This window comes from Anomaloglossus baeobatrachus, chromosome 3 (genome assembly GCF_048569485.1).
Source record: "Anomaloglossus baeobatrachus isolate aAnoBae1 chromosome 3, aAnoBae1.hap1, whole genome shotgun sequence".
NCBI lineage: Eukaryota > Metazoa > Chordata > Amphibia > Anura > Aromobatidae > Anomaloglossus > Anomaloglossus baeobatrachus.
Window position 1 is genome coordinate 527,085,490 of NC_134355.1, and position 25,543 is coordinate 527,111,032.

The 25,543-nt window shown below is 45.2% G+C and overlaps 1 protein-coding gene across 6 annotated transcripts in view; it reads left to right on the forward strand.

The window, feature by feature from the left end:
- DOCK10 (dedicator of cytokinesis 10) overlaps positions 1–25,543 on the forward strand; it is a 439,835-nt gene that overhangs the window by 269,500 nt on the left and 144,792 nt on the right. For all 6 annotated transcript variants that reach the window (XM_075340778.1, XM_075340775.1, XM_075340774.1 and 3 more), the window contains exons 16-21: positions 365–444; positions 8,188–8,375; positions 9,292–9,357; positions 12,454–12,546; positions 21,989–22,112; positions 22,302–22,423. In XM_075340778.1, coding sequence (XP_075196893.1) covers positions 365–444; positions 8,188–8,375; positions 9,292–9,357; positions 12,454–12,546; positions 21,989–22,112; positions 22,302–22,423 — 673 coding nt within the window. The remainder of the gene's footprint in view (positions 1–364; positions 445–8,187; positions 8,376–9,291; positions 9,358–12,453; positions 12,547–21,988; positions 22,113–22,301; positions 22,424–25,543) is intronic.

Genomic DNA, 25,543 nt, shown 5'->3' on the forward strand with positions numbered 1-25,543 from the left:
TTATGCAAAGGATGCGGTTTTTTCGCCGCATCCGTTGCATAGGTTTTAGAGCCGGATTAGCCGCACTGCTAAAACCGGAGGTGTGAAAGCAGCCTTACCTACCACTTTTATTTATACAGTGTACAGTTCCTCTTTATAAGCTTTCTGCCAGCATTAAAGGTGCTGGAAGTTCCTTTTCTCACTTTACTGTCTGGATTTCACTAACCATTTTGCTATAGCTTACTAGCCCAAACATAAAGCCTCACTCTCTATTATACCTACATGCAGTTTGACACCTTTTGGGGGTAAGGCATCATAATCTTAAGTAATTTCATTTGCAGAATTACATCTAGGTTCACGTTCAGTTTATTTTCTTTACAAACAGAGCAGAGAAAATTAGCAAAATCCAAATCATCCCTGGAAACCTGGATATATCAGTAGATCCTGTACCCCTGGAACAGACAAGTAGGACAGATTTCTGTTATTTCTAATATATTGTTAATTTGCAAGCTGGAAACCTTGTATTATCTTCTATCCCTCTATTGGAGTTACTATGTTGCATTTGTTTCCATATCTACTTATTATTTATCCTATTATACAATTATCTTTTTATATTGAATGTGAAGCCTTTGATATGTTGTCAGCTGAGGCTACAAGTTTAGCCCTCCCAACTGTTGTTATGTATGGCCACCCTCACTAATAATATTTTTAGACAAAATTATTTCACACAGCATACCGTATTTTTCGGACTATAAGACGCACCGGACTATAAGACGCACCCTTGTTTTAGCGGAGGAAAATAGGAAAATAAAATTTTAAGCAAAAAATGTGGTCATGACACACTGTTATGGGGCGAGGATATGCTGCTGACACTGTTATGGGGGTAGTGTCCCCAAATTCTCTACTAAGGTACCCCATCCTGGTAATGATCCTCCTGCCTTGTATATGATCCCCATCTTTTAATATATGTCCCTCATCCTGTTATAGACCCCCATCCTGATATATATACCCAGGGCCGTATTTACCATTAGGCACCAGTGGTCCCGTGCCTGGGGCGGCAGGATGTGGGGGGGCGGCACCTTCTAGCAGTAAAAAAAAATAATTTTTTTTTTCTTTGTACACATCCATTAAATCCGCTGCGTTTAATGGATGTGTAAGGAGGAGGGAGAGGCGCTGAGGAGGGAGGGGGAGAGGTGCACCTCCATTTATTTGTATCCACGTCAATTAAGACGCGAATGCAGACAAACTACGGCGGCAGGGCACAGAGAGCTGATTGACCTCGGAACTGCCGGCGCCTGCACTTCCGGGAAGAGAAGCTGATACTGGGGGAGGCTGGGAGGAGAGAGTCTGATGCTGGGGGAGGCTGGGAGGGAGGAGGCTAATGCTGGGGGAGGCTGATGCTGGGGGAGGCTGATGCTGGGGGAGTCTAGGAGGGGGGAGGCTAGGAGGGGGGAGGCTGACGCTGGGGGAGGCTAGGAGGGGGGAGGCTGACGCTGGGGGAGGCTAGGAGGGGGGAGGCTGACGCTGGGGGAGGCTGGGAGGAGGGAGGCTGATGCTGGGGGAGGCTGATGCTGGGGGAGGCTGGGAGGAGGGAGGCTGATGCTGGGGGAGGCTGACGCTGGGGGAGGCTGGGAGGAGGGAGGCTGATGCTGAGGGAGGCTGATGCTGGGGGAGGCTGGGAGGAGGGAGGCTGATGCTGGGAGGAGGGAGGCTGATGCTGGGGGAGGCTGGGAGGGGGGAGGCTGATGCTGGGGGAGGCTGACGCTGGGGGAGGCTGATGCTGAGGGAGGCTGATGCTGGGGGAGGCTGGGAGGAGAGAGGCTGATGCTGGGCGAGGCTGGGAGGAGAGAGGCTAATGCTGGGGGAGGCTGGAAGGAGAGAGGCTGATGCTGGGGGAGGCTGGGAGGAGGGAGGCTGATGCTGGGGGAGGCTGGGAGGAGGGAGGCTGATGCTGGGGGAGGCTGGGAGGAGAGAGGCTGATGCTGGGGGAGGCTGGGAGGAAGGAGGCTGATGCTGGGGAGGCTGGGAGGAAGGAGGCTGATGCTGGGGGAGGCTGGGAGGAGGGAGGCTGGGTGGAGGGAGGCTGATGCTGAGGGAGGCTGATGCTGGGGGAGGCTGGGAGGAGAGAGGCTGTTGCTGGGGGAGGCTAGGAGGGGGGAGGCTGATGCTGGGGGAGGCTGGGAGGAGGGAGGCTGATGCTGAGGGAGGCTGATGCTGGGGGAGACTGGGAGGAGGGAGACTGATGCTGGGGGAGGCTGATGCTGGGGGAGACTGATGCTGGGGGAGGCTGGGAGAAGGGAGGCTGATGCTGGGGGAGGCTGGGAGAAGAGAGGCTGATGCTGGGGGAGGCTGATGCTGGGGGAGGCTGGGAGGAGAGGCTGAATATGGGGGAGGCTGATGCTGGGAGAGGCTGATGCTGGGGGAGGCTGAGAGGGGGGAGGCTGATGCTGGGGGAGAGAGGCTGATGCTGGGGGCAGAGAGGCTGATGCTTGGTTCAGAGAGGCTGATGCTGGGGGAAGCTGGGGGAGAGAGGCTGATGCTGGGGGAGAGAGGCTGAAGCTGGGGGAGGCTGGGGGAGAGAGGCTGAAGCTGGGGGAGGCTGGGGGGAGAGAGGCTGATGCTGGGGGATGCTGGGGGGAGAGAGGCTGATGCTGGGGGGAGAGAGGCTGATGCTGGGGGACGCTGGGGGGAGAGAGGTTGATGCTGGGGGAGAGGCTGCTGCTGGAGACGGGGGAGAGAGGCTGCTGCTGGGGGAATGGGAGAGAGGGGCCAATGCTAGAGACAGAGGACAAGGGTTGAGGGATAGTTCAATGACAAAATCGATGGGGGGCAGTGTAAGGACTCAGAATGAAAGGGGGGCAGCATTGGGAGCTCATTATGGAGAAGGGGCAGCATGTGTGGGCTCAGTATGGAGTGGAGCAATGTAGGGGAGTCGATATCAAGAGTGGGGTAGTGTGTGTGTGGGGGGGGTGTGTCAGCATAAGCGTTAGTGTGGTGGTCTTAGTATGATGAATGGGGCAGCATGGAGGTGTCATTATGGAAAAGAGGAAGGCAGCATTAGGAGCTCATGGAGAGGGGCAGCATGCATGGGACACTGTGAGGAGGGGGCAGCATGCATGGGACATTGTGAGGAGGGGGCAGCATGCATGGGACATTGTGAGGAGGGGGCAGCATGCATGGGACACTGTGAGGAGGGGGCAGCATGCATGGGACACTGTGAGGAGGGGGCAGCATGCATGGGACACTGTGAGGAGGGGGCAGCATGCATGGCACACTGTGAGGAGGGGGCAGCATGCATGGGACATTGTGAGGAGGGGGCAGCATGCATGGGACATTGTGAGGAGGGGGCAGCATGCATGGGACATTGTGAGGAGGGGGCAGCATGCATGGGACATTGTGAGGAGGGGGCAGCATGCATGGGACATTGTGAGGAGGGGGCAGCATGCATAAGACATTGTGAGGAGGGGGCAGCATGCATAAGACATTGTGAGGAGGGGGCAGCATACATGGGACATTGTGAGGAGGGGGAAGCATGATGTGAGGTCAATGTGCAGATCATATTTCATAATTGAGGAAGGTGTGGTGGGTATAATTTATGAGGGAGGGCAGTGTGGTGTTTTAGTTTATTAGGGGCAGTGTGACAGCCACAGTATATAAGTGGAGACGGTGTGGTGGGAATATTTTATACTTGTGCTATGTTTTGATGTGCCTGTGGTGATCCCCATTGGGGGGGGTTAGTTCCCTTCGTTTCTCATTGATACTTTTTCAAGTGTTTTATAGAGTAGATCTGCCTTAAAAAGAGGTCGTGTGTGAAAACTCATAGTGTTACATTGTCACTAAGGGGCGCGACCACTTAAAGTGCCTAGGGCAGCACGAAGGCAAAATACAGCCCTGTATATACCCACATCCTGATAAATACCCCCATCCTGCTATATACCCCCATCCTGCTATATACCCCCATCCTGCTATATACCCCATCCTGCTCATAATATACCCCCCTCCTGGTATATGGCCACATTCTGCTATATACCCCATCCTGCTATGTGGGCTGTATTCTATGGCACAGAAAAAAATAAACATTTATACTCACCTTTCCTCACTCCCTGCAGTATCGATCATCTTCCTCTCTGTGTCAGCAGCTGCGCCGCTGACCTGTGTGGAACTGTTCCCCTGCAGCATCGTGATGACCTCCTGTCTGCCGGCTCGCTGATGTGTGCGGAGACAAGCGGTGCGCACAGTGATGACGTCATCTCTGTGCTCACCGCTCTCTACACAGATCAGCTGGCCGGCAGACAGGAGTACATTGCAATGCTGCAGGGAACAGTGACCGATGAGTATACCATACTTATTTGCCCCCTGCGCTGATGATGATGCGTGGGAGGCAGTGAATATAGCCGCACATGATCACTCCAGGCTATAGTTGCCAGGGGTGATCGCACCTGCCAGCTGTTTACTATGCGCGCAGCCCCCGCCCATCACCCCGCCCTCCTGTCAGCGCCGGCTTCAGCACTGAGAGATGATAGGTGGGAGGATGCATGCATATGAAATGAGCGGGTCCACATGGTCACGGCAGGCGCTGCTACAGCCTGCTCATGCCGCCAATGACCTGCTCCACCGCAGGACTCTCATTCCCTGCAGCCCTACATTCAGACTATAAGATGCACCCCCCACTTTCCCCAACATTTTTGGGGGAAAAAAGTGTGTCTCATAGTCCAAAAAATAAATTCAATTGTGTGAGAATCAGTTCCTATGTTAGAACACATTCACACTTCCGTATTTGACCATTATTTCACATCAGTAGTTGTAGCTAAAACTAGGAGTGGAACAATCAGAGGAAAGGTATAACAGATACACGGGCACCACTTCTGCAATTTAGACCCACTTCTGGTTTTGGCTTACAAATATTGATCTGAAATACTGACCAAAATACCGCAGTGTGAACGTGGCCTTACATGTAGGATGTTTAAAGGATTACTTGAACATAATATCCCCAATATACTTTGTATATAATTCACATATTGTTTTCTAGGTTCATTGGTACTTTTCAAAGATTGGCAGCACCCAAAGGTTATGTGCGAACATAGCATTTTTTGACGCTGCGTTTTTGGCTGCACAAAATGCACCCGAGCAAAAACACAGTGCATTTCGGTCCATTTTTGGCTGCGTTTTGCTGCGTTTTTGATCACTGTATTTTGCTGCGTTTTACCAATGCATTGTGTGGGTGAAAAATGCAGTAAAACGCAGGAAAGAATTGACGTATCCATTTTTTTTTTTTAGATCAAAAGCGCAGCTAAAAAAAAAAGTTGTGTGCTGACAGCAAAAATGAAAACTCGTAGACTTTGCTGGGGAAGCAAAGTCATGCAGTTTTAGCCCAAAAACGCACAATAACGCACCCGAAAAACGCCTAGTGCGTACATAGCCTAAACTATCCCTGTCACGCTTGCTGGGTGTAGCAAGAGTGGTGGGCTGTGTTCAGACCTACGAGCATCTGATGCACAACAAAAAACATAAAAAGGGGGGCACTGGGAACACACAAACAACGGAAGGCCCTGGAACTAGTGAGAGGGGTTGGTGGGGCACCTCGTATGCTCCCCTGAAGCTGTCCCTCCTCTTGTAGCCAGTCCCTATACAATCTCTGCAACTGTTGCTGAACAGGAACCTGAGGCCCTCGGAAGACCCTATAGTAGCCCTGACTAGTGAGGGGCAGGTAAGGTTCACTAGACCTTACCACTGCACTAACAACACGCCAGGTAAGTAAAGACAAACAGGGAGAAAAAACAACCAAAAGGATATGGCCTGAGCACAGGAAGCTTCAACCGCAGAACCTTCCTCCAAGTTGACTAAAGACCAAATGACTTTGTATCTTCAGCATGGATTGCTGGGATACACAACTATTTAAAGCTGAAGGGTGTGACTACAAAGTGAGTGCAGCTGAAAACACTCTGCAAGGAACTGCTTGGAAAGGCTGCAAGAGAAAAATTGACACTTAACCACTTAATTTCCAAGAGAAACGAAACCCATTTAAATGTAGAGAGCTAGATGAGAGGCTTCAGTCCAAAGGCTATCACTGGTCTCTACATGCAGGGAGACAAACGTGATATCCCCAGTCCAACTCCTCTTATTTTCTCAACACAGGCAAAGACATATAACAAGTTCGTAGGGAACCAATAGACCCGTCCGTATATTTGTGGCGTATGGGAGAAAACTGCAGAAAAGTCGATCACTAATGAAAATAAAGAAAGATTATGCAAACTCTATCCAAAAGGGAAAAATGTCTCCAATGTAAATTATAATTCAAAAAGCTTAAAGGGGACCTTTCAGATTCTTCATGTTGAGCTGGAAACACTATGCAATAGGCGCTGCAGAGCAGAATAAAACTTTTTATTTTGCCTCTATGTGGCAGAGCGATCAAAGTATTTGACAAGTTAATAGTTAATTACTAAGTCCAAGTGGGTATTACCAGCTGGCCAATCATAAGCAGGCAGAAACACATTGGGAAAAGAAGAGTGCGCCCCAAAAAAGCATTGACTGTCTGCTCTCCTCATTGTAGAGTGATGACGCGCTGGAACACAAGATACCTAAGTGTAGCTTTGAGCTGTCATCCCCGGCAGTCAGTGTGGGGGGAGGGGCAGTGCTGCAGAAGTTGTCAATCCAAACACTTCTTATAGCTATCTCCTCAAATTGAAATGAGATTCATTGGCAGGACTAAATAAACATTAGCAATGCCAAAGCACTGTAGTGCTGCCTATTCTGCTGTCTCAGAGATGAAAGCTGATAAGCACACTCAGGTCTGCTGTGCTCCAGCACGTGTAATCACTCTGCAGTGTCAGGAGCAATCAGTCATTATGTCTCACACAGAGCGTATTCTAAGCTATAATGGGGCCATGTTATTTTTTTCCTTGTATGTGGATCCTTGCCTATGATTGGCCTAGCTGGCAGCACTGAGTGGACACCTACTTGGATTATTTGTAATGAGACTCAACATCTGCAGTACTGCCCTCCCCTGTTAACTACTGGAGATGACAGCTTCATCACACTCGGGTCTGCTGTGCTCAATCGCCTCATCACTCTGCAGTGAGAAGAGCAGCCTGACTGTCAGTGCTATTGTGGGGTGGGGACATGTTAGTCTTCCCTGAATGTGAGACTGCCTGCTTATGTTGGGGAGAAGTACACGCCCCAGTGAAATCTGTCTGGTAAGGCCCACTTGAACTTGTAAAAAATTAACTGTTTCATTGCCAACTACTTTGATTGCCAACATATCTGCAACGGAGAGGCAAAAAAATGGCTTAATCTGCTGAACAGCACCTATAATAGTGTGTCCAGTTCAACTTGAAATTTTTTGATAAAGGTTAAGCCTTATGCTGCTGTTTGCTGGGAATTAACATCGAATAATGTACTTATTAGGGATGATTGAATACCTCAAATATTCGGCTTCGCGAATATTTTCCGAATAGATCACAGATATGCGAATATTCGATGCGCAATGTAAGTCTATGAGAAGCCCGAATAGTTGTTATTCGGGGTTTCCCATAGACTTACATTTTGCATCGAATATTCGCGAATAGTCCAATAACGGCGATTTATTCGGCATAAGCCAAATATTTGAGGTATTCGATCATCCCTAGTACTTATTTAACTATCATTGTCATACACAGTGAAATATACAGTATATCATGCAAAAGCACAGCATAGAATACTTGTGCCCTTCATTATCGTTCCCCTTAGCTCATGTTATGCCAAAGTAAGTGGTGTGAGATAGACAGGTTTGGAAAGAAAAAATTTGCATCATTTGTTGCGCGTTGTTTATACTTTATGTCTCTGCGCAATCATATATTACATTTGTATTGAGAAAAATTGCAGCCTTTAAAGAGCGTTTCCATTTTCAGGAAACTCAAACGCTTTAAAATGGCTAAAATAACAAACAGAGTAAGTATTCACCCCTCAGGGTCCAGCACCGGCTCCTTGACTCTGCTCGGGGCTTGGTGTTTTGGCTTCATCACATAAACAGCCTAGAATCCAAATAATCAAGGTTCTGATCGCAGATACTGTTTTTATCTAATTTAATTAATTTGACCAATTATTATCGTGTTCTACAGATATTCATACATTTGCACACCCCTTTTGTGGCCCCTAAATTGTATATTTTGACTATAAATGAAGTACCACGTTCCAATTTGGATGCCTATATTTCTGGTTTCTGTTGTGCAGACTGCCTTACCTCATCTCTAATACCAATCAAGCCATTTGGTGAAATAGAGAAATATCCACCCACTGTTGAAGTAGAAGAATTTGTACGGGCGTCAACCAAATACTCTCAGCCTTACAGGATTTATAAGAACCAAATATATATTTATCCCAAACACCTTAAGTATGACAGCCAAAAATGCTTTCACAAGGTAAGATGAGATTACATGAACCGACTATGAGCTTTACAGTTTATATGTTGCTATAATGTAACCCCATTTATAAGGCAAGAAATCCAACTTATTAAGCCCGTCAGGGCACACCTGTGAAGTGAGAGCCATTTCCGGTGACTACCTCTTGCAGCTCATCAAGAGAATGCCAAGAGTATGCAAAGCAGTTATCAAAGCAAAAGGTGGCTACTTTGAAGAACCTAGAATATAAGACATATTTTTGGTTGTTTCACACTTTTTTGTTAAGTATTTCATTCCACATGTGTTAATTCATAGTTTTGATGCCTTCAATGGAATCTACAATTTTCAGAGTCATGAAAATAAAGAAAACTCTTTGAATAAGGTGTGTCTAAACTTTTGGTCTGTACTGTTTCTATACCAAAAGTTTCAACATATTTGTAAACAACAAGACATTGCACACAAAAAAAAATCATTTTTTTCACACTAGATCAAGCATACAAGCCATAATAAAACACCCCCCCCCCTTTGAAAGAGCGGGAACAGTCATCTAAATGTTGGGTTTTATTGCCCATTTTGCCACCAATCTTTACTCTTTACAATACGATTGCATACAAAACTGTGCCAAAATTTGGTCTGATTCCTCTCCCTTTTGTACACCAATTTTGCCTCACATCCTCCTAATACTGTTCATCATGAATCTAGCGATATACACAATTCTGGCGCTACATGGAGACACACGCGGAGGTACCCACTTTGTCGGAGTTCTTGACAACTCCCTTTTTTGAGTTGCCAATATTTGTACTGTGTTTCTGTAAGAAAATGAAAACTGGTCATGGATTTCACTATTGTTGTTCCAATTATTGAAGCTATATTCTGATTATGCCACATCTGATCCAGATTGTGGTCGGAATGTCTTATCTTGCTCTTTCTTTTGTAGGCAAGGAACATAATGGTTTGTGTTGAATTTAAGAGCTCTGATGAAGAAGGAAGCCAGCCATTAAAGGTGACAAGTCATATCAGCTGTCGTATTCAGTCCCTGTACACCAATAGTACCGAATATAGTGAATGTCTGCCCAGCCGGACACTGAACGCCATTGTTCTGCTTACATTCATAGTCCTCACGCTGATTCTGCCATTCTATAAGTTTTCTACTGGAGGATCTACCAAAGTATATAATCTGTTGCTGACGACATTATCTACGTATGATCAGCATGTTAAATACATGGTGGTTCACTCGCTACTTCACCCGGAAAAAAATGCTGTAACGTCTAAAAGAGATGATCTATTGTACTGAAATTTGAGCTGTACATACTTTGGTTCATGAGAAACTGACGTCTTAAAGGCGTTGTTGAAAATGTCCGCCGTTCGCATCCAAGCTCTCCTGCACATGAGGTTCCATATTGTTATATGTATTCCACAGAACGTCTGGGGCCATAGTCGCTGTATGTTCTCTCGGTGTGATGTTCATGGCTTGTTAATGTACACCCAACCTTTCAAATGCCATTTTCAGACGTCCTCCATCATGCCTATCCAGTTATATTGCTATACGTTCCAGTTGATTCATCAATGGCAGGATACACGGTTTAGACAGTGGATTTTGACCTCCAAACTTTGTTAGAAACTCACTTTGGCCCCTCTTTGAGGACTCTGTTTTCCAATAATTTTTCACAATGAAAACACGCTCCTCCAAACTGTATCTGTACATTGTTAACAAATGAAGAAGGAATTTGACAGGAGTGAAATGCAAGCACCACACAGAAAGTACTGACACGCAGAACGGCATGCAGTAAGTCTATCTCGTAGAGGAGACAACTGGCAGGGCGACATGTCGGAGAGACCACTGAGCATGAGGATGTTTCTCATCGCTGTCGCTGAGGCTCATTGCACTCTCACTTCTCATGAACCAAAGTATGTACATTCCAAATTTCAGTACGGTAAACCATCTTTTTTAAAAGTTACATAAATTTTTCCGGGTACAGTAACAAGTGAATCACCCTGTATGTAAAGCATGTGCAATATAATCTCTGATTGAAAAACATTTTTAGCTAATTTCCTATTATTTTACTTACCAGCAGTCACAAAATAAAATTTAGAACATTTAGGTCATGCCCATGACCGCCCAGAACTATACTAAAAATGGTCGGGGAAGCACCAAATATGTCTACGTTTATACATTGTATGGTGTATCTGCCCATTTTGCAACCTGGTTTGTGGCGCTATGTCAGCAAAAATGGACTGTTCATAAGGCCTCATTCACACGTCCGTGAAAATCACGCACGTTTATCACGGACCTGTCAAAGCTGCGTATTGCCCTTCGTGAGCCGTGTGTATGGCACACCTGTGTTCTCCGAGTGTTATCTGTGCTAACACACGGAGAACGGGAACTTTCTGCTAACCTGTCCCTGGCGTCGCTGTCCGTGGTGCTGATCTTCGGTCTCCGGTCCTGCCTACTCCCTGCTGCTGCTGCTTCCGGCCGCAGTGAAGTGAATATGCAATGAGCATATAGAGCGTCGGTTGGAAGCAAGTGACAGCAGCGGCAGAGACAGCAGTGCTGGAGAAGGTGAGTAAAGTTTTTTTTTTTTTTCTCACAGATACATGTGTTTTCTCCGGTGCGTGTCACACGGAACACATCCGTGTGGTCTGTTTGCATTCCGTGTGACCCATTTGCGTTCCGTGTGACACCCGTGATGCCAGAGAAAAACGGACATGTTTACATGTGGAGCACACGTATGCTCCACACGTACACACGGTCCATGGCAGAACACGCACGTGAGCGCAGACACATTGATTTTAATGGGTCTACGTGTGCCCGTGTCTCCGGTACGTGAGGAAATGGACCAAACACATACCGGAGACAAGGACGTGTGAAAGAGGCCTAAGTGTGTATCATGTAAGTCTAGAATTGGAACAAGATTTGGGATTTTATATAATAGGAGGAGAACACATACAATCCAGATGTATACAAGCGTGTATCGCATTTTGTATGTTCAGTTGCAAAGGACTGCCATTGACATCCACACTTTTTTAATGTTTGTTTTTAAGTTATGTTGCCATGTTTAGCTGACTTTGTGTTTCAATACAGTTGGGCCAAAATATAGATTCTAGCAAAATAGTAAGATAGTAAAACAAACTTGGGACATGGAGGTACGGAATGGATTCATAGCAGGGATGTCAAACTTAAATACACAGAGAGACAAAATTAAAAACTTGGACAAAGTCACGGGCCAACCTGGACACGGGCCCCACATTGTCCTCTATACAGAATAATGGGCCCCCATAGTTCTCCATACAGAATAATGGGACCCACATAGACCTCTATAAAGAATAATGGGCAACACATAGTCCTCCATACAGAATAGCATCACGGGCCAAATAAAATCGGCCTGCAGACCAGATTTGGCCCATGGTCAGAGTTTGACATATGTAATCTATAGCAATCTTAGGGTAGGCGTGCCATATTACACATCCATACTTCATGGTTCCATAATACAGAGTCTAGTGACATAGAGAGAAGGATAAGGCTGGTGTAAGATTTTACTTGTTGAATTACTGTTACTTACAGAATTAACGCACATTAATAAAAATATTCATCAGTAAGTACTACCAAAGAGTAGATATTTATGGCTAAAAAGAAATTCTAACAACTTGGAAAAAATGTAATTTTATTATAAAGAAGTATATTAAGTTTTGTTTTTAGTTTAAGGATTTTCCAGTTTTGGCAACCCACTTTGTCCCATGTGCCGATTTGTTTTTTTTTTTTTCCTTTTTTTTTTTAAAAAACAAACTGTGCTTCACTTACCCTCCCCTGGTCCAGTGCTGGGTCTCTGCTTCCGGTGTCCATTGCGGTCTGCAGCATTAATGTAACGTCGACAGAAATGCAGTCACTAGCTGAGCTCAGTTATTGGCTGCAGGGCTGTCGACATGATGTCAGCATCGCAGACAATAACAGACACTAGGAGCACCGGCGGAGACTCAGCGTCAGACCAGGGGAGGGTGAATAAAGCACAGTTTGTTTAAAGCCCCTTAAAGGTGGAAATACTATAATCATCATTTTCCTGACTAATGTGCTGTGTTTGTTTTGTCTTACATTTCTTACCAGTGTATTTATGGAAAGCCTGGTGGCTCTCTGTTTACAACAGCAGCTTACACCACAATCCTTCATCATTCCCAAAATCCAGATTTCTATGATGAGGTCAGTATATGGCATATCATGTTTGCTTAATCTCATCTTATTCATTTGTTTGAAAAAGAGATGCTTCATGGAAAGAAGCCGAGTCTCATGGGTTCATGTTATACTGCTTTGTGCAAAGAATAAGATGGTGCGGAATCCTCTAAAGAGAGTAGTAGGTGACCTGCAATACCGGCAATGACCACTAAACAATATATGGTGCTGAGAGTTTAGCTCCGTATATTGGTTCTGTCTGTCCTCCACCAAAGGTGATAATACCAGCAGATGATTGGAGGTGTCGGACCCCCTGCCCTATGTTACAAAGTAGTGGACAAAGCCTTTAAATTTAATGCCAGTGTAACAATAAAATTTTCACCTCATCCAATCTCTTGTATGCATACATATATTTAATGCAGTCCACTATATAGACAGTGTAAACTTGTTCAAGTTTTCATATTGAAACAGCTTTTCCTTGCAACATTAAGTGATTTGTGCAGGGAAAGACCACAGCAGCATGGGACTGTTGCGGTTTTCATCCACAGTGTGAGTGCTGTATGTGAACACAGCCTTAAAAGGGTTGTCCACTACTTTGATATTACATAGTTACATAGTTACTTAGGTTGAAAAAAAGACCTAGGTCCATCTAGTTCAACCTTCCTCCACCAGTTCTACATTTTGATGGTTCTACATATTGATGGTCTATCCTTAAAATAGGTCATCAATGTCTGAACGACCGGGGTCCAACATGTTGTACCCCCGACGATCAGCTGTTATCCCAGCGGCAGCAGCAGGCGGCCAGAAATGCTCACTTCTGGAGCTGCTCCATCTGATAGCGGCCACGGCCACTACCAGAAAACGTCCGGAGCTGAGCATTTCCGGCCGCCTGCTTCCGCCGGAACCGAGAACAACTGATTGGCGGAGTTGCGGCGTGTCGGACCCGGTCAGACATTGATGACCCATCCTAAGGATAGGCCATCAATGTCAAAGTAGTGGACAACCCCTTTAATCGAAATGAGAAAACCCCTTCAAGCCGCATCCTTTTTTTATCAAAGTCACACTCCTGTGTAAAAGAGGCGCTAATGGTGTTTTAAACACATAAATTGGTCTAAAACTAAATGCTCCAAAATTTTGCTAAAAGCTTTCAATAAATTTGGAAAAAATCAGCATGAGATTACTCAAATTCTGTAGAAGAAGCTATACATTGCATTTCTTGAGTTACCAACTTTCTGCTTGATTTAATGGAGTTGTCCAGAATTTTAAGAAAGGAGGCTAAAGGGGGCTTTACACGCTACGACATCGCTAATGCAAACTCGTTGGGGTCACGGATTTGGTGACGCACATCCGGTCGCTTTAGCGATGCCGTTGCGTGTGACACCGATGAGCGATTTTGCATCGTTGCAAAAACGTGCAAAATCGCTCATCGGTGACATGGGGGTCCATTCTCAAAAATCGTTACTGCAGCAGTAACGAGGTTGTTCCTCGTTCCTGCGGCAGCACACATCGCTCCGTGTGACACCGCAGGAACGAGGAAGCTCTCCTTACCTGCCTCCCGGCCACAATGCGGAAGGAAGGAGGTGGGCGGGATGTTACGTTCCGCTCATCTCCGCCCCTCCGCTTCTATTGGGCAGCCGCTCAGTGACGTCGCTGTGACGCCGCACGGACCGCCCCCTTAGAAAGGAGGCGGTTCGCCGGTCACAGCGACGTCGCCGGGCAGGTAAGTATGTGTTACGGGTCTGGGCGATGTTGTGCGCCACGGGCAGCGATTTGCCCGTGTCGCGCAACAGATGGGGCACCCGGGTACCCACACTAGCGATATCGGGACTGATATCGCAGTGTGTAAAGCCCGCTTAAGAGCAGATAATGGTCTAATAACTATTACTGAGCCAATAGCTCCAACACCACCACCGCCGCTGCAGCTCCTCTGCTCTAGTTTCCCCAACACTCTTGCAGTAATGATGTTACACTCATCATTCATGTAACCGCTGCAGCCAATGACTGGTACTAGCCGTGCTTCTTGCACATATGACATGTGACCACTGAGGCCAGTGATTGGCTGCAGCTGATAGTTTCATACCATTTCCTGCCCTCCGGTGGCTTTCTTGGAATCCCATAGAAGCCCTTTACTCTGTAATGATGGTAAAAGCAGAAGCATACTCCAGTATACCGGTCTTCTTTTCTTTGAAGAATGAGATTTTCAGCAGCCCTAGTGTAAACTGGTTTATAAACCACAAAGTCAATGTAGTAACTGCTGCCAGGTTAAGTGGTTCCAATGGAGGACGAGCCACTTTTCGAGCCAAGTCTTGCTGGCACTTTCCTCTTATATAAAAGGTTAGGCCAATTTCCAGTAAAGAATTTTCCAATGACTGAAATGGAAAGAGGAGAGTTACAGATCCCACAGAAATCTAAAGCTTTCCTACAATTATTTTCACAATTTCTAATACTCTCTATAATATATGTTATGTTTAGAACACGACGCATAGAGAAAGGTACAAGAATGTGAAATGTTATTCACAAATAAATAGTATTCAGTCTTTGGAGTAAAGTAACAGAGTCATTTCTTAACTCATTGCTCTCTAAATGGTTTGATGGTCATTTTTTTCCCTTTATAGGTTTATTTTTTATTTTGACCTAGGTTAAACCCATGAAGTAAAAAAAAGTTATAATCGGAAAATGTCTTTAAATTCTCTTTGCTATGATTTATTATATTAATGGGCATCTAATCCGTGTAATAGAAATGAAAGACAATAGTATTCATTTCTATGAATAAGAATATCATCATTATCATCAAAACATTCACATTAGACTAATGTTGGCCAAACCAGCCAATATTGATGGGTTTGGCTGACAATCTAGTGTGTATGGGGATGCCGGTCAACTAATTGTCTAGATGATGTAAATTGGCATGACGGCCGACTGCATTGTTCTTCCAGAGATAAGCCACCGAGATGTCTGCTGACGGCTTTCTTATAGAGAAACCAAGCTGAGCTCCTGTGTATACGACAGACAGCCAAGATGCTTCTGCCAATCTTTTGGCCAACAACCATTTGGTGTGCGAGCTTTAGGTTCATTCAGAAGAGGCCTTAAAAACTATGTGCACTACGATCTATGCAGACAACCATATTTTCAGTCTCAGTGTTATCCGTCACAAAATCAGATCACGCTCTGCCAATGTCATTCATTGAGGCAGTGCACAGGTCCGATTTGTTCCCTCGGTCCAAGTAGTTTGAGGTTAAAAATCACAGCATGACGATTTGCCTCTCAGAATCAGATGGCAGTCAGCCATTCAAGTCTATGGGTTCGTGAAAAAAAAATGGACCACACAAGGACTGTCAGAATGGAGGAATTTTTTTGATTCTCCACCTTTGAGAAAAATGGATGCCACTCTGATAAACTGAACAGAGTCTGATTTAGTAAAATCAGAACGTTTTTCTTGGATAGAAAATACAATCTTGTGAACACAGTCTAAGGCCTGCGACACACATCCGTGCTGCCGGTACGTGTTTTCCATTTTTTGCATGTACCGGCGGCACGGAGACACATTCAGCAATGCTACCCTATTGTAGCAGGCACACACACGTAAAACCACACGGAACGTCTGTCCGTGTGCGTTTGTACGTGTGTGCGTTTTTCTACACGCTGACATGTCAGTGTTTTCTCTGGCAGCACGGGTGTCACACGGCCTGCACCCGTACCACACGGGTGTAGTGTGGATGCGGTCCCGAGTGACACACGTGTCAGAGAAAAAAAAACAAACCTTAACTCACCTTCTCCAGCCCTCCTGTCTCTGCCGCTGCTGCCTCTTGCTGCTAACCGCCGCTCATTATGCTCATTGAATATTCACTTCACTGCGGCCGGAAGCAGCAGCAGCGGGGAGTCGGGAGGGCTGGAGACCGAAGATCAGCACCATGGACAGCAGCACGGACCACATGAGTATGTAAATAACCTGTTCTCCGTATGTTATCACGGATAGCATGCGGAGAACACACGTGGCCCGCACGTACCAGAGACACGTACTTACCTAACGCAACACGCATGGGAAATATGTGTCTCTTGGCACGTGCGTGATTTTCACGTGAGTGTGTCGGAGGCCTTACAATGAATGGTATCTGCGGCAAATCTGGAGATCAAACAGCAACAGACGGAGGAAGCCAAATATACACAGATTTTTCACTAGTGTATATGGGATTTTGGGAAATGTCTCTGTATTCAACGTACTACTCTTCAGCCTAAGATCAGACAAGTGTATGAAGAATTGTCCGTTTTCCACAAAAAGCAGATGAGTTTTCATGCATATGGTGTTTATGTCCGTTTTTCACATCTACAGTATATGTTATTCTTATGTCCATTTCTGATACCCGTATGACATCTGTTTTTTGCGTTCAAAGTTAATAAAGTAATAAAAGACATGCATATTTATATTCCTATGTAATTTTTGCAATGATCCATTACAGATGGTAACAGTGACTGAAAAGCACACAATAGGGTAAAACCCTAATATTGTAGATAGAATAAACAATATTTCTGTTCACCTTTGGTGGTTATGTGAAGACACAACCTCTATGAAGGTTCATATGTCCAGCTGCCGCCGCCCCATGGCTGGGGAACGATCCACCAGATATTAATTACCAAAACAGGATAAAAACACAGTTAAAACTGGCTTCAATGCTGGAAAGAAGTCTCCTGCTGCGGTACTCTTTGAAGGCTCTTTATTATCCACTACGTGTTTCAATGCCGTACTGCCATCTTTATCACGTGTAAAGAGCAACAGGTAACAAACACTGGTACATGGAGATATTTATAGCCCAAAATGGGCATCCGGTTTCGACTATAAATAACTCCATGTACCGGTGTTTGTTACACTTGATGCCAGTACAGCATTGAAACGCGTAGCGGATAATAAATGATCTTCAAAGAATACCGCAGCAGGAGACTTATTTCCAGCAGCACAGCCAATTTAACATGTTTTTATCCTGTTTTGGTAATCATCCGGATGGTGTCTGTATGGCACAGGTTTTACAAACACAATTGAGATTATTATCCAAGTCCGGTCCCAAACAAAGGAGACTAGTGGATGGAGCATTGTCTTTTTTCTTACAGTCACTCAATCTGAAAACAACACTAGGTCACTAACTTACTTGGTCCAAGTACCATCCGATTAGCAGACAGACAGTACTCTTCTGAACCCAGCTTCACTTGTGTACTTCTCTGCTTGCCCTGTGTACTTCTCTGCTTGCTCTGTGTACTCTGCTTGCTCTGTGTACTTCTCTGCTAGCTCTGTGTACTTCTCTGCTAGCTCTGTGTACTTTTCTGCTAGCTCTGTGTACTTCTCTGCTTGCTCTGTGTACTTTTCTGCTTGCTCTGTGTACTTTTCTGCTAGCTCTGTGTACCTTTCTACTTGCTCTGTGTACTTCTCTGCTAGCTCTGTGTACTTCTCTGCTTGCTCTGTGTACTTCTCTGCTAGCTCTGTGTACTTTTCTGCTAGCTCTGTGTACTTCTCTGCTAGCTCTGTGTACTTTTCTGCTAGATCTGTGTGCTTCTCTGCTAGCTCTGTATACTTCTCTGCTTGCTCTGTGTAGTTTTCTGCTTGCTCTGTGTAGTTTTCTGCTTGCTCTGTGTACTTTTCTGCTAGCTCTGTGTACTTTTCTGCTTGCTCTGTGTACTTCTCTGCTAGCTCTGTGTACTTCTCTGCTAGCTCTGTGTACTTTTCTGCTAGCTCTGTATACTTCTCTGCTTGCTCTGTGTACTTTTCTACTTGCTCTGTGTACTTTTCTGCTAGCTCTGTGTACTTTTCTGCTTGCTCTGTGTACTTCTCTGCTAGCTCTGTGTACTTCTCTGCTAGCTCTGTGTACTTTTCTGCTAGCTCTGTGTACTTTTCTGCTAGCTCTGTGTACTTTTCTGCTTGCTCTGTTTACTTCTCTGCTTGCTCTGTGTACTTCTCTGCTTGCTCTGTGTACTTCTCTGCTTGCCCTGTGTACTTCTCTGCTTGCTCTGTGTACTCTGCTTGCTCTGTGTACTTCTCTGCTAGCTCTGTGTACTTCTCTGCTAGCTCTGTGTACTTTTCTGCTAGCTCTGTGTACTTTTCTGCTAGCTCTGTGTACTTCTCTGCTTGCTCTGTGTACTTTTCTGCTTGCTCTGTGTACTTTTCTGCTAGCTCTGTGTACCTTTCTGCTTGCTCTGTGTACTTCTCTGCTAGCTCTGTGTACTTCTCTGCTAGCTCTGTGTACTTTTCTGCTAGCTCTGTGTACTTCTCTGCTTGCTCTGTGTACTTTTCTGCTAGATCTGTGTGCTTCTCTGCTAGCTCTGTATACTTCTCTGCTTGCTCTGTGTACTTTTCTGCTTGCTCTGTGTACTTTTCTGCTAGCTCTGTGTACTTTTCTGCTTGCTCTGTGTACTTCTCTGCTAGCTCTGTGTACTTCTCTGCTAGCTCTGTGTACTTTTCTGCTAGCTCTGTGTACTTTTCTGCTAGCTCTGTATACTTTTCTGCTTGCTCTGTGTACTTCTCTGCTAGCTCTGTGTACTTCTCTGCTTGCTCTGTGTACTTTTCTGCTTGCTCTGTGTACTTTTCTGCTAGCTCTGTGTACCTTTCTGCTTGCTCTGTGTACTTCTCTGCTAGCTCTGTGTACTTCTCTGCTAGCTCTGTGTACTTTTCTGCTAGCTCTGTGTACTTTTCTGCTAGCTCTGTGTACTTCTCTGCTTGCTCTGTGTACTTTTCTGCTAGCTCTGTGTGCTTCTCTGCTAGCTCTGTGTACTTTTCTGCTAGCTCTGTGTACTTTTCTGCTAGCTCTGTATACTTTTCTGCTTGCTCTGTGTACTTCTCTGCTAGCTCTGTGTACTTCTCTGCTTGCTCTGTGTACTTTTCTGCTTGCTCTGTGTACTTTTCTGCTAGCTCTGTGTACCTTTCTGCTAGCTCTGTGTACTTTTCTGCTAGCTCTGTGTACTTTTCTGCTTGCACTGTGTACTTTTCTGCTAGCTCTGTGTACTTTTTTTGCTTGCTCTGTGTACTTTTTTTGCTTGCTCTGTGTACGTTTCTGCTTGCTCTGTGTACTTCTCTGCTAGCTCTGTGTACTTTTCTGCTTGCTCTGTGTACTTTTCTGCTTGCTCTGTGTACTTTTCTGCTTGCTCTGTGTACTTTTCTGCTAGCTCTGTGTACTTTTCTGGTAGCTCTGTGTACTTTTCTGGTAGCTCTGTGTACTTTTCTGCTAGCTCTGTGTACTTTTCTGCTTGCTCTGTGTACTTTTCTGCTAGCTCTGTGTACTTTTTTTGCTTGCTCTGTGTACTTTTTTTGCTTGCTCTGTGTACGTTTCTGCTTGCTCTGTGTACTTCTCTGCTAGCTCTGTGTACTTTTCTGCTAGATCTGTGTACTTTTCTGCTTGCTCTGTGTACTTTTCTGCTTGCTCTGTGTACTTTTCTGCTAGCTCTGTGTACTTTTCTGCTAGCTCTGTGTACTTTTCTGCTTGCACTGTGTACTTTTCTGCTAGCTCTGTGTACTTTTTCTGCTTGCTCTGTGTACTTTTTTTGCTTGCTCTGTGTACGTTTCTGCTTGCTCTGTGTACTTCTCTGCTAGCTCTGTGTACTTTTCTGCTAGCTCTGTGTACTTTTCTGCTTGCTCTGTGTACTTTTCTGCTTGCTCTGTGTACTTTTCTGCTTGCTCTGTGTACTTCTCTGCTAGCTCTGTGTACTTTTCTGCTAGATCTGTGTACTTTTCTGCTTGTTCTGTGTACTTTTCTGCTTGCTCTGTGTACTTTTCTGCTAGCTCTGTGTACTTTTCTGCTTGCTCTGTGTACGTTTCTGCTTGCTCTGTGTACTTCTCTGCTAGCTCTGTGTACTTTTCTGCTAGCTCTGTGTACTTTTCTGCTTGCTCTGTGTACTTTTCTGCTTGCTCTGTGTACTTTTCTGCTAGCTCTGTGTACTTTTCTGCTAGCTCTGTGTACTTCTCTGCTAGCTCTGTGTACTTCTCTGCTTGCTCTGTGTACTTCTCTGCTTGCTCTGTGTACGTTTCTGCTTGCTCTGTGTACTTCTCTGCTAGCTCTGTGTACTTTTCTGCTAGCTCTGTGTACTTTTCTGCTTGCTCTGTGTACTTTTCTGCTTGCTCTGTGTACTTTTCTGCTAGCTCTGTGTACTTTTCTGCCAGCTCTGTGTACTTTTCTGCTAGCTCTGTGTACTTTTCTGCTAGCTCTGTGTAGTTTTCTGCTTGCTCTGTGTACTTTTCTGCTAGCTCTGTGTACTTTTTTTGCTTGCTCTGTGTACTTTTTTTGCTTGCTCTGTGTACGTTTCTGCTTGCTCTGTGTACTTCTCTGCTAGCTCTGTGTACTTTTCTGCTAGATCTGTGTACTTTTCTGCTTGCTCTGTGTACTTTTCTGCTTGCTCTGTGTACTTTTCTGCTAGCTCTGTGTACCTTTCTGCTTGCTCTGTGTACTTCTCTGCTAGCTCTGTGTACTTCTCTGCTAGCTCTGTGTACTTTTCTGCTAGCTCTGTGTACTTTTCTGCCAGCTCTGTGTACTTTTCTGCTAGCTCTGTGTACTTTTCTGCTAGCTCTGTGTAGTTTTCTGCTTGCTCTGTGTACTTTTCTGCTAGCTCTGTGTTCTTTTCTGCTAGCTCTGTGTATTTTTCTGCTTGCTCTGTGTACGTCTCTGCTAGCTCTGTGTACTTCTCTGCTAGCTCTGTGTACTTTTCTGCTAGCTCTGTGTACTTTTCTGCTAGCTCTGTGTACTTTTCTGCTTGCTCTATGTACTTTTCTGCTAGCTCTGTGTACTTTTCTGCTAGCTCTGTGTAGTTTTCTGCTTGCTCTGTGTACTTTTCTGCTAGCTCTGTGTACTTTTTTTGCTTGCTCTGTGTACGTTTCTGCTTGCTCTGTGTACTTCTCTGCTAGCTCTGTGTACTTTTCTGCTAGATCTGTGTACTTTTCTGCTTGCTCTGTGTACTTTTCTGCTTGCTCTGTGTACTTTTCTGCTAGCTCTGTGTACCTTTCTGCTTGCTCTGTGTACTTCTCTGCTAGCTCTGTGTACTTTTCTGCTAGCTCTGTGTACTTTTCTGCCAGCTCTGTGTACTTTTCTGCTTGCTCTGTGTACTTTTCTGCTAGCTCTGTGTTCTTTTCTGCTAGCTCTGTGTATTTTTCTGCTTGCTCTGTGTACGTCTCTGCTAGCTCTGTGTACTTCTCTGCTAGCTCTGTGTACTTTTCTGCTAGCTCTGTGTACTTTTCTGCTAGCTCTGTGTACTTTTCTGCTTGCTCTATGTACTTTTCTGCTAGCTCCCAGCCCCCTCCAATCAATCTTTGGGTCTGTCTCCTCGGTAATTGCCATAACTGCACAATATGGGGTCCTGGGTTATATCAGGGCCACACTTGCATCATGAAATCAACCCGCTCCTGTTCTACAATTATAGTTGCGTTAAGAACTCTGCGCATACGAGATGTATAGATGTTCAGTTTGAAAGTGACTAAGGAGAGGTGTAATATTTTACATTTCAGGTGAAAATTGAGCTTCCCACTCAGCTCCATGAGAAACATCACATTCTGTTTTCATTTCATCACGTCACCTGTGACATAAATGCAAAAGCTAATGCCAAAAAGAAAGAGGCTCTGGAAACACCAGGTATCTTTAGAAGGATTACATTTGCTGGCATTGTAACCATTTCTTGCAATCATGTACAGTACGAGTGGATATGTTGACTTATAAGGATTTTTCATTTCCGCTATATTGACCTTCATAAGTGGCTTTCTCTGTTAATGTGACGTTATACAACCTGCACAGTGATCTTCCCTTTATCTTCTATTGTCACAGTTGGGTTTGCCTGGCTGCCTTTGTTTAAGACTGAACAGCTCACGTCACAAGAACACCTCATTCCTGTTGCCACTTATTTGCCTGCAAGATACTTAAGTGTAGAAGATGGTTCAATCGGAAAGGTACTAATACCACCCCTCCTATGTTCATCTGTTAACCTGATGGGTCTGTGGGTTTATTTATGCCTGTAATATGGGGCAGTTAGATTAAAAATAATAAATTAAGATTTGGATTGGCAAAACATGACATTCTTAGTGCAAACTGCGGACTGTGGCCCTGTTTCATTCAAACAATTCCCCCCATAATTCCGGTGTAAATTGCTTCGAAAAGTCACAAAATGTTCGCACAATTGAGAGTTGTGCAAAATTGTTTCGACATTTGACATTTGCACACCAGTTTCTCCCAGCTATTCCAAAATGCACGTAGCTGGGTGGGTGGCGTGGTTGGGGCATGACTCTGATAGTCGTCTTATTCAGGATGAACTGTGGCCAGAAATCTCACAGTAGTCATGTACTATTCACTGTGGCATTAGCAGTCGAAGACTGTGAACGTCACGAATCCTGTGACATAAAAAGAAAAGTCCACCTCACCACATTGTGACAAGGACCTTTTGTTAGGAGCACGCATCCACTTTGCCAAAACGTGTTAACATGATGAGAAGAACATCCAAGTCCAGCTTCACTAACTTTAGGATTCTTTAGTCATAACTAAGTCATGACTAAGGGGTACTTTGCACACTACGACATCGCAAGCCGATGCTGCGATGCCGATCGCGATAGTACCCGCCCCCATCGCAGCTGCGATATCTTGTGATAGCTGCGGTAGCGAACATTATCACTACGGCAGCTTCACATACACTCACCTGCCCTGCGACGTCGCTCTGGCCGGCGACCCGCCTCCTTCCTAAGGGGGTGGGTCGTGCGTCATCACAGCGACGTCACACTTCAGGCGGCCAATAGAAGCGGAGGGGCGGAGATGACGTAAACATCCCGCCCACCTCCGTCCTTCCGCATAGCCGGCGTGAGCCGCGGTGACGCAGGTAGGAGATGTTCCTCGCTCCTGCGGCTTCTCACACAGCGATGTGTGCTGCCGCAGGGGAACGAGGAACAAAATCGTACCGTCGCTGCCGCGCAATTATGAAAATGTTGGACACTACACCGATGATACGATTACGACGCTTTTGTGCTCGTTAATCGTATCAAAAACGCTTTACACACTACGATGTCAACAGCGACGCCGGATGTGTGTCACTTTCGATTTGACCCCACCGACATCGCAGCTGCGATGTCGTAGTGTGCAAAGTACCCCTTAGGGTGTTTGACACCAGCAACTAGTAGCGGCATCATAGGGGATGTGGCATGTGCTGTATATTTTTTGTGATTTTAGTAATAAAGAAGGCTAAAGTTTATGAAGCTGGACTTGGATGTTCTCACCATCCTGTGACCCCACACTATTTGACCTAACTAATAGGTCCGCCTGCTTTGCCCACTCCACTCCCCTGATGAAATTTAGTTGGAATAAGCCATAAGCGTCTGGGGTGGCTAGGAAGAGCTTAGGGTCCCTTTATATTAGGGTCTTGCTTGGGTACTGCTGTTTAAGTAATTTCATTGGGTCAATAGACTTGATTATACGAGATGAGAGTGGGGTGTACAATCAGACCCCGTACACAGGTGACCTGGTTGAAACACTGCACATGCCGACCTGTTTAGTGAAATTGCCGGGTATATATTTGCCCCTTTTGTGGCATTGTCTACATAGAACATACTGGTTGCAATTGTGACGATAGATCTTGGATGTGTATTTTGTGTTGTTTGTCTGTCTCTGGTCATTATTTTTTATTTTAATAGATAAAATGTTGAGTTTTATTATTAATCTGGTCTCATCCTGGTTCTAAGGAATTACTTGCAAATATAACTATGATCCAACACCATTTCAGGCTGGCATGTTGACACTTTCTTTTTTTCAGGGTGTTCTTTTTGAGGGTACATTACTTTAGATTTGCTATATTCATTATGATGAGATAGTTCCTGGACTTCTGGATTGTCCACGGTGAACTTTATTTTGTGATTTCTTATCTGTTGATCACTTTTCCTTTTCTTTACGAATGATTAGCTGATAGAAGAGTGGCCGCATTTATTGAGCGTCGTCTGTATGATGCTCATTCATTTCCTCCGTTAATACTTCTCCATTGACCTCTTGTACTTGTTAATACTTCTTCCCTATTCTACGCTTTGTTGTGAGGCTCATAAGTGGTTTGTGATTTGTTTTCACATACATCTTGTATGCCTGGACTCTGCCCAATGATAACCTCATTCATTGCTCGCAGATGTGCCGTCTCTTCACAAACAAGTCACTGTTCTGCTGGAAACAAACCTGCATTCAGAGACAGTTTTTATAGACGATCAAGTTGTGTTTTAAGAAATCCTTTAATGGTTCATTGACAGTTTTACACCTTAGAGAGAACTAGATGCCTCCACATTATGGAAATACAGAAACGTGTGACTGCTGAGACCCTGAACACCCAACCAACACGTCCCATGTCCGATTAAACACACCGACACCGATGTAACCAAAATATAAAACTTTATTGGAGAGCTTTATCAAAAAACACTTATATACTCTCATCTTTTTTGTGGAGGTAGGTCGGTCACAGCAAAGATAACCATAACTATTAGCAACTTCCAAAACGAAGCGTTGTGCCAGGCCGGACTCCCGGCGCACTTCAGCTTAACAAACATACCAGTTTTGGATAAATACCGCCACGGAGGAGCAAAGACTTTAGACTGCGCTCCGACCCCCACCCATCAAATACAGCGCTTGCTCTATGCCGTCTTGTAGGCCAGACAAGAATATGTCAAAGCTAATTTCGTTCAAATGAACGCCATCCGTAATCATGAGGGGCGAATTGTCCCCTTCTAATTGCCGATGTGGAACCACAATTCCCGCTTTAAAAACACACAAATCGCGATATGCGCGAATTGAGCGTACGGCGAGAGCGCTCGAGCGCTGCAGCACCCTGGGCCCTCCGCCATACAACCCGAGAAACGACCTCGGACCACACGATGACCAGCTCTGGAAAAAAATGCATGAAACTTATCCAAATCCGATCGCATGGTAGTAATGAGCTCCGCCAAACGACGAGAACCGAGGTCATTCCCTCCGGCATGGATGACAAGGACCACTGGTGATAGGGCTGACCTAGCGATCCCAACTACCTCCGGGAGAACCTAAGGCCAGATCAG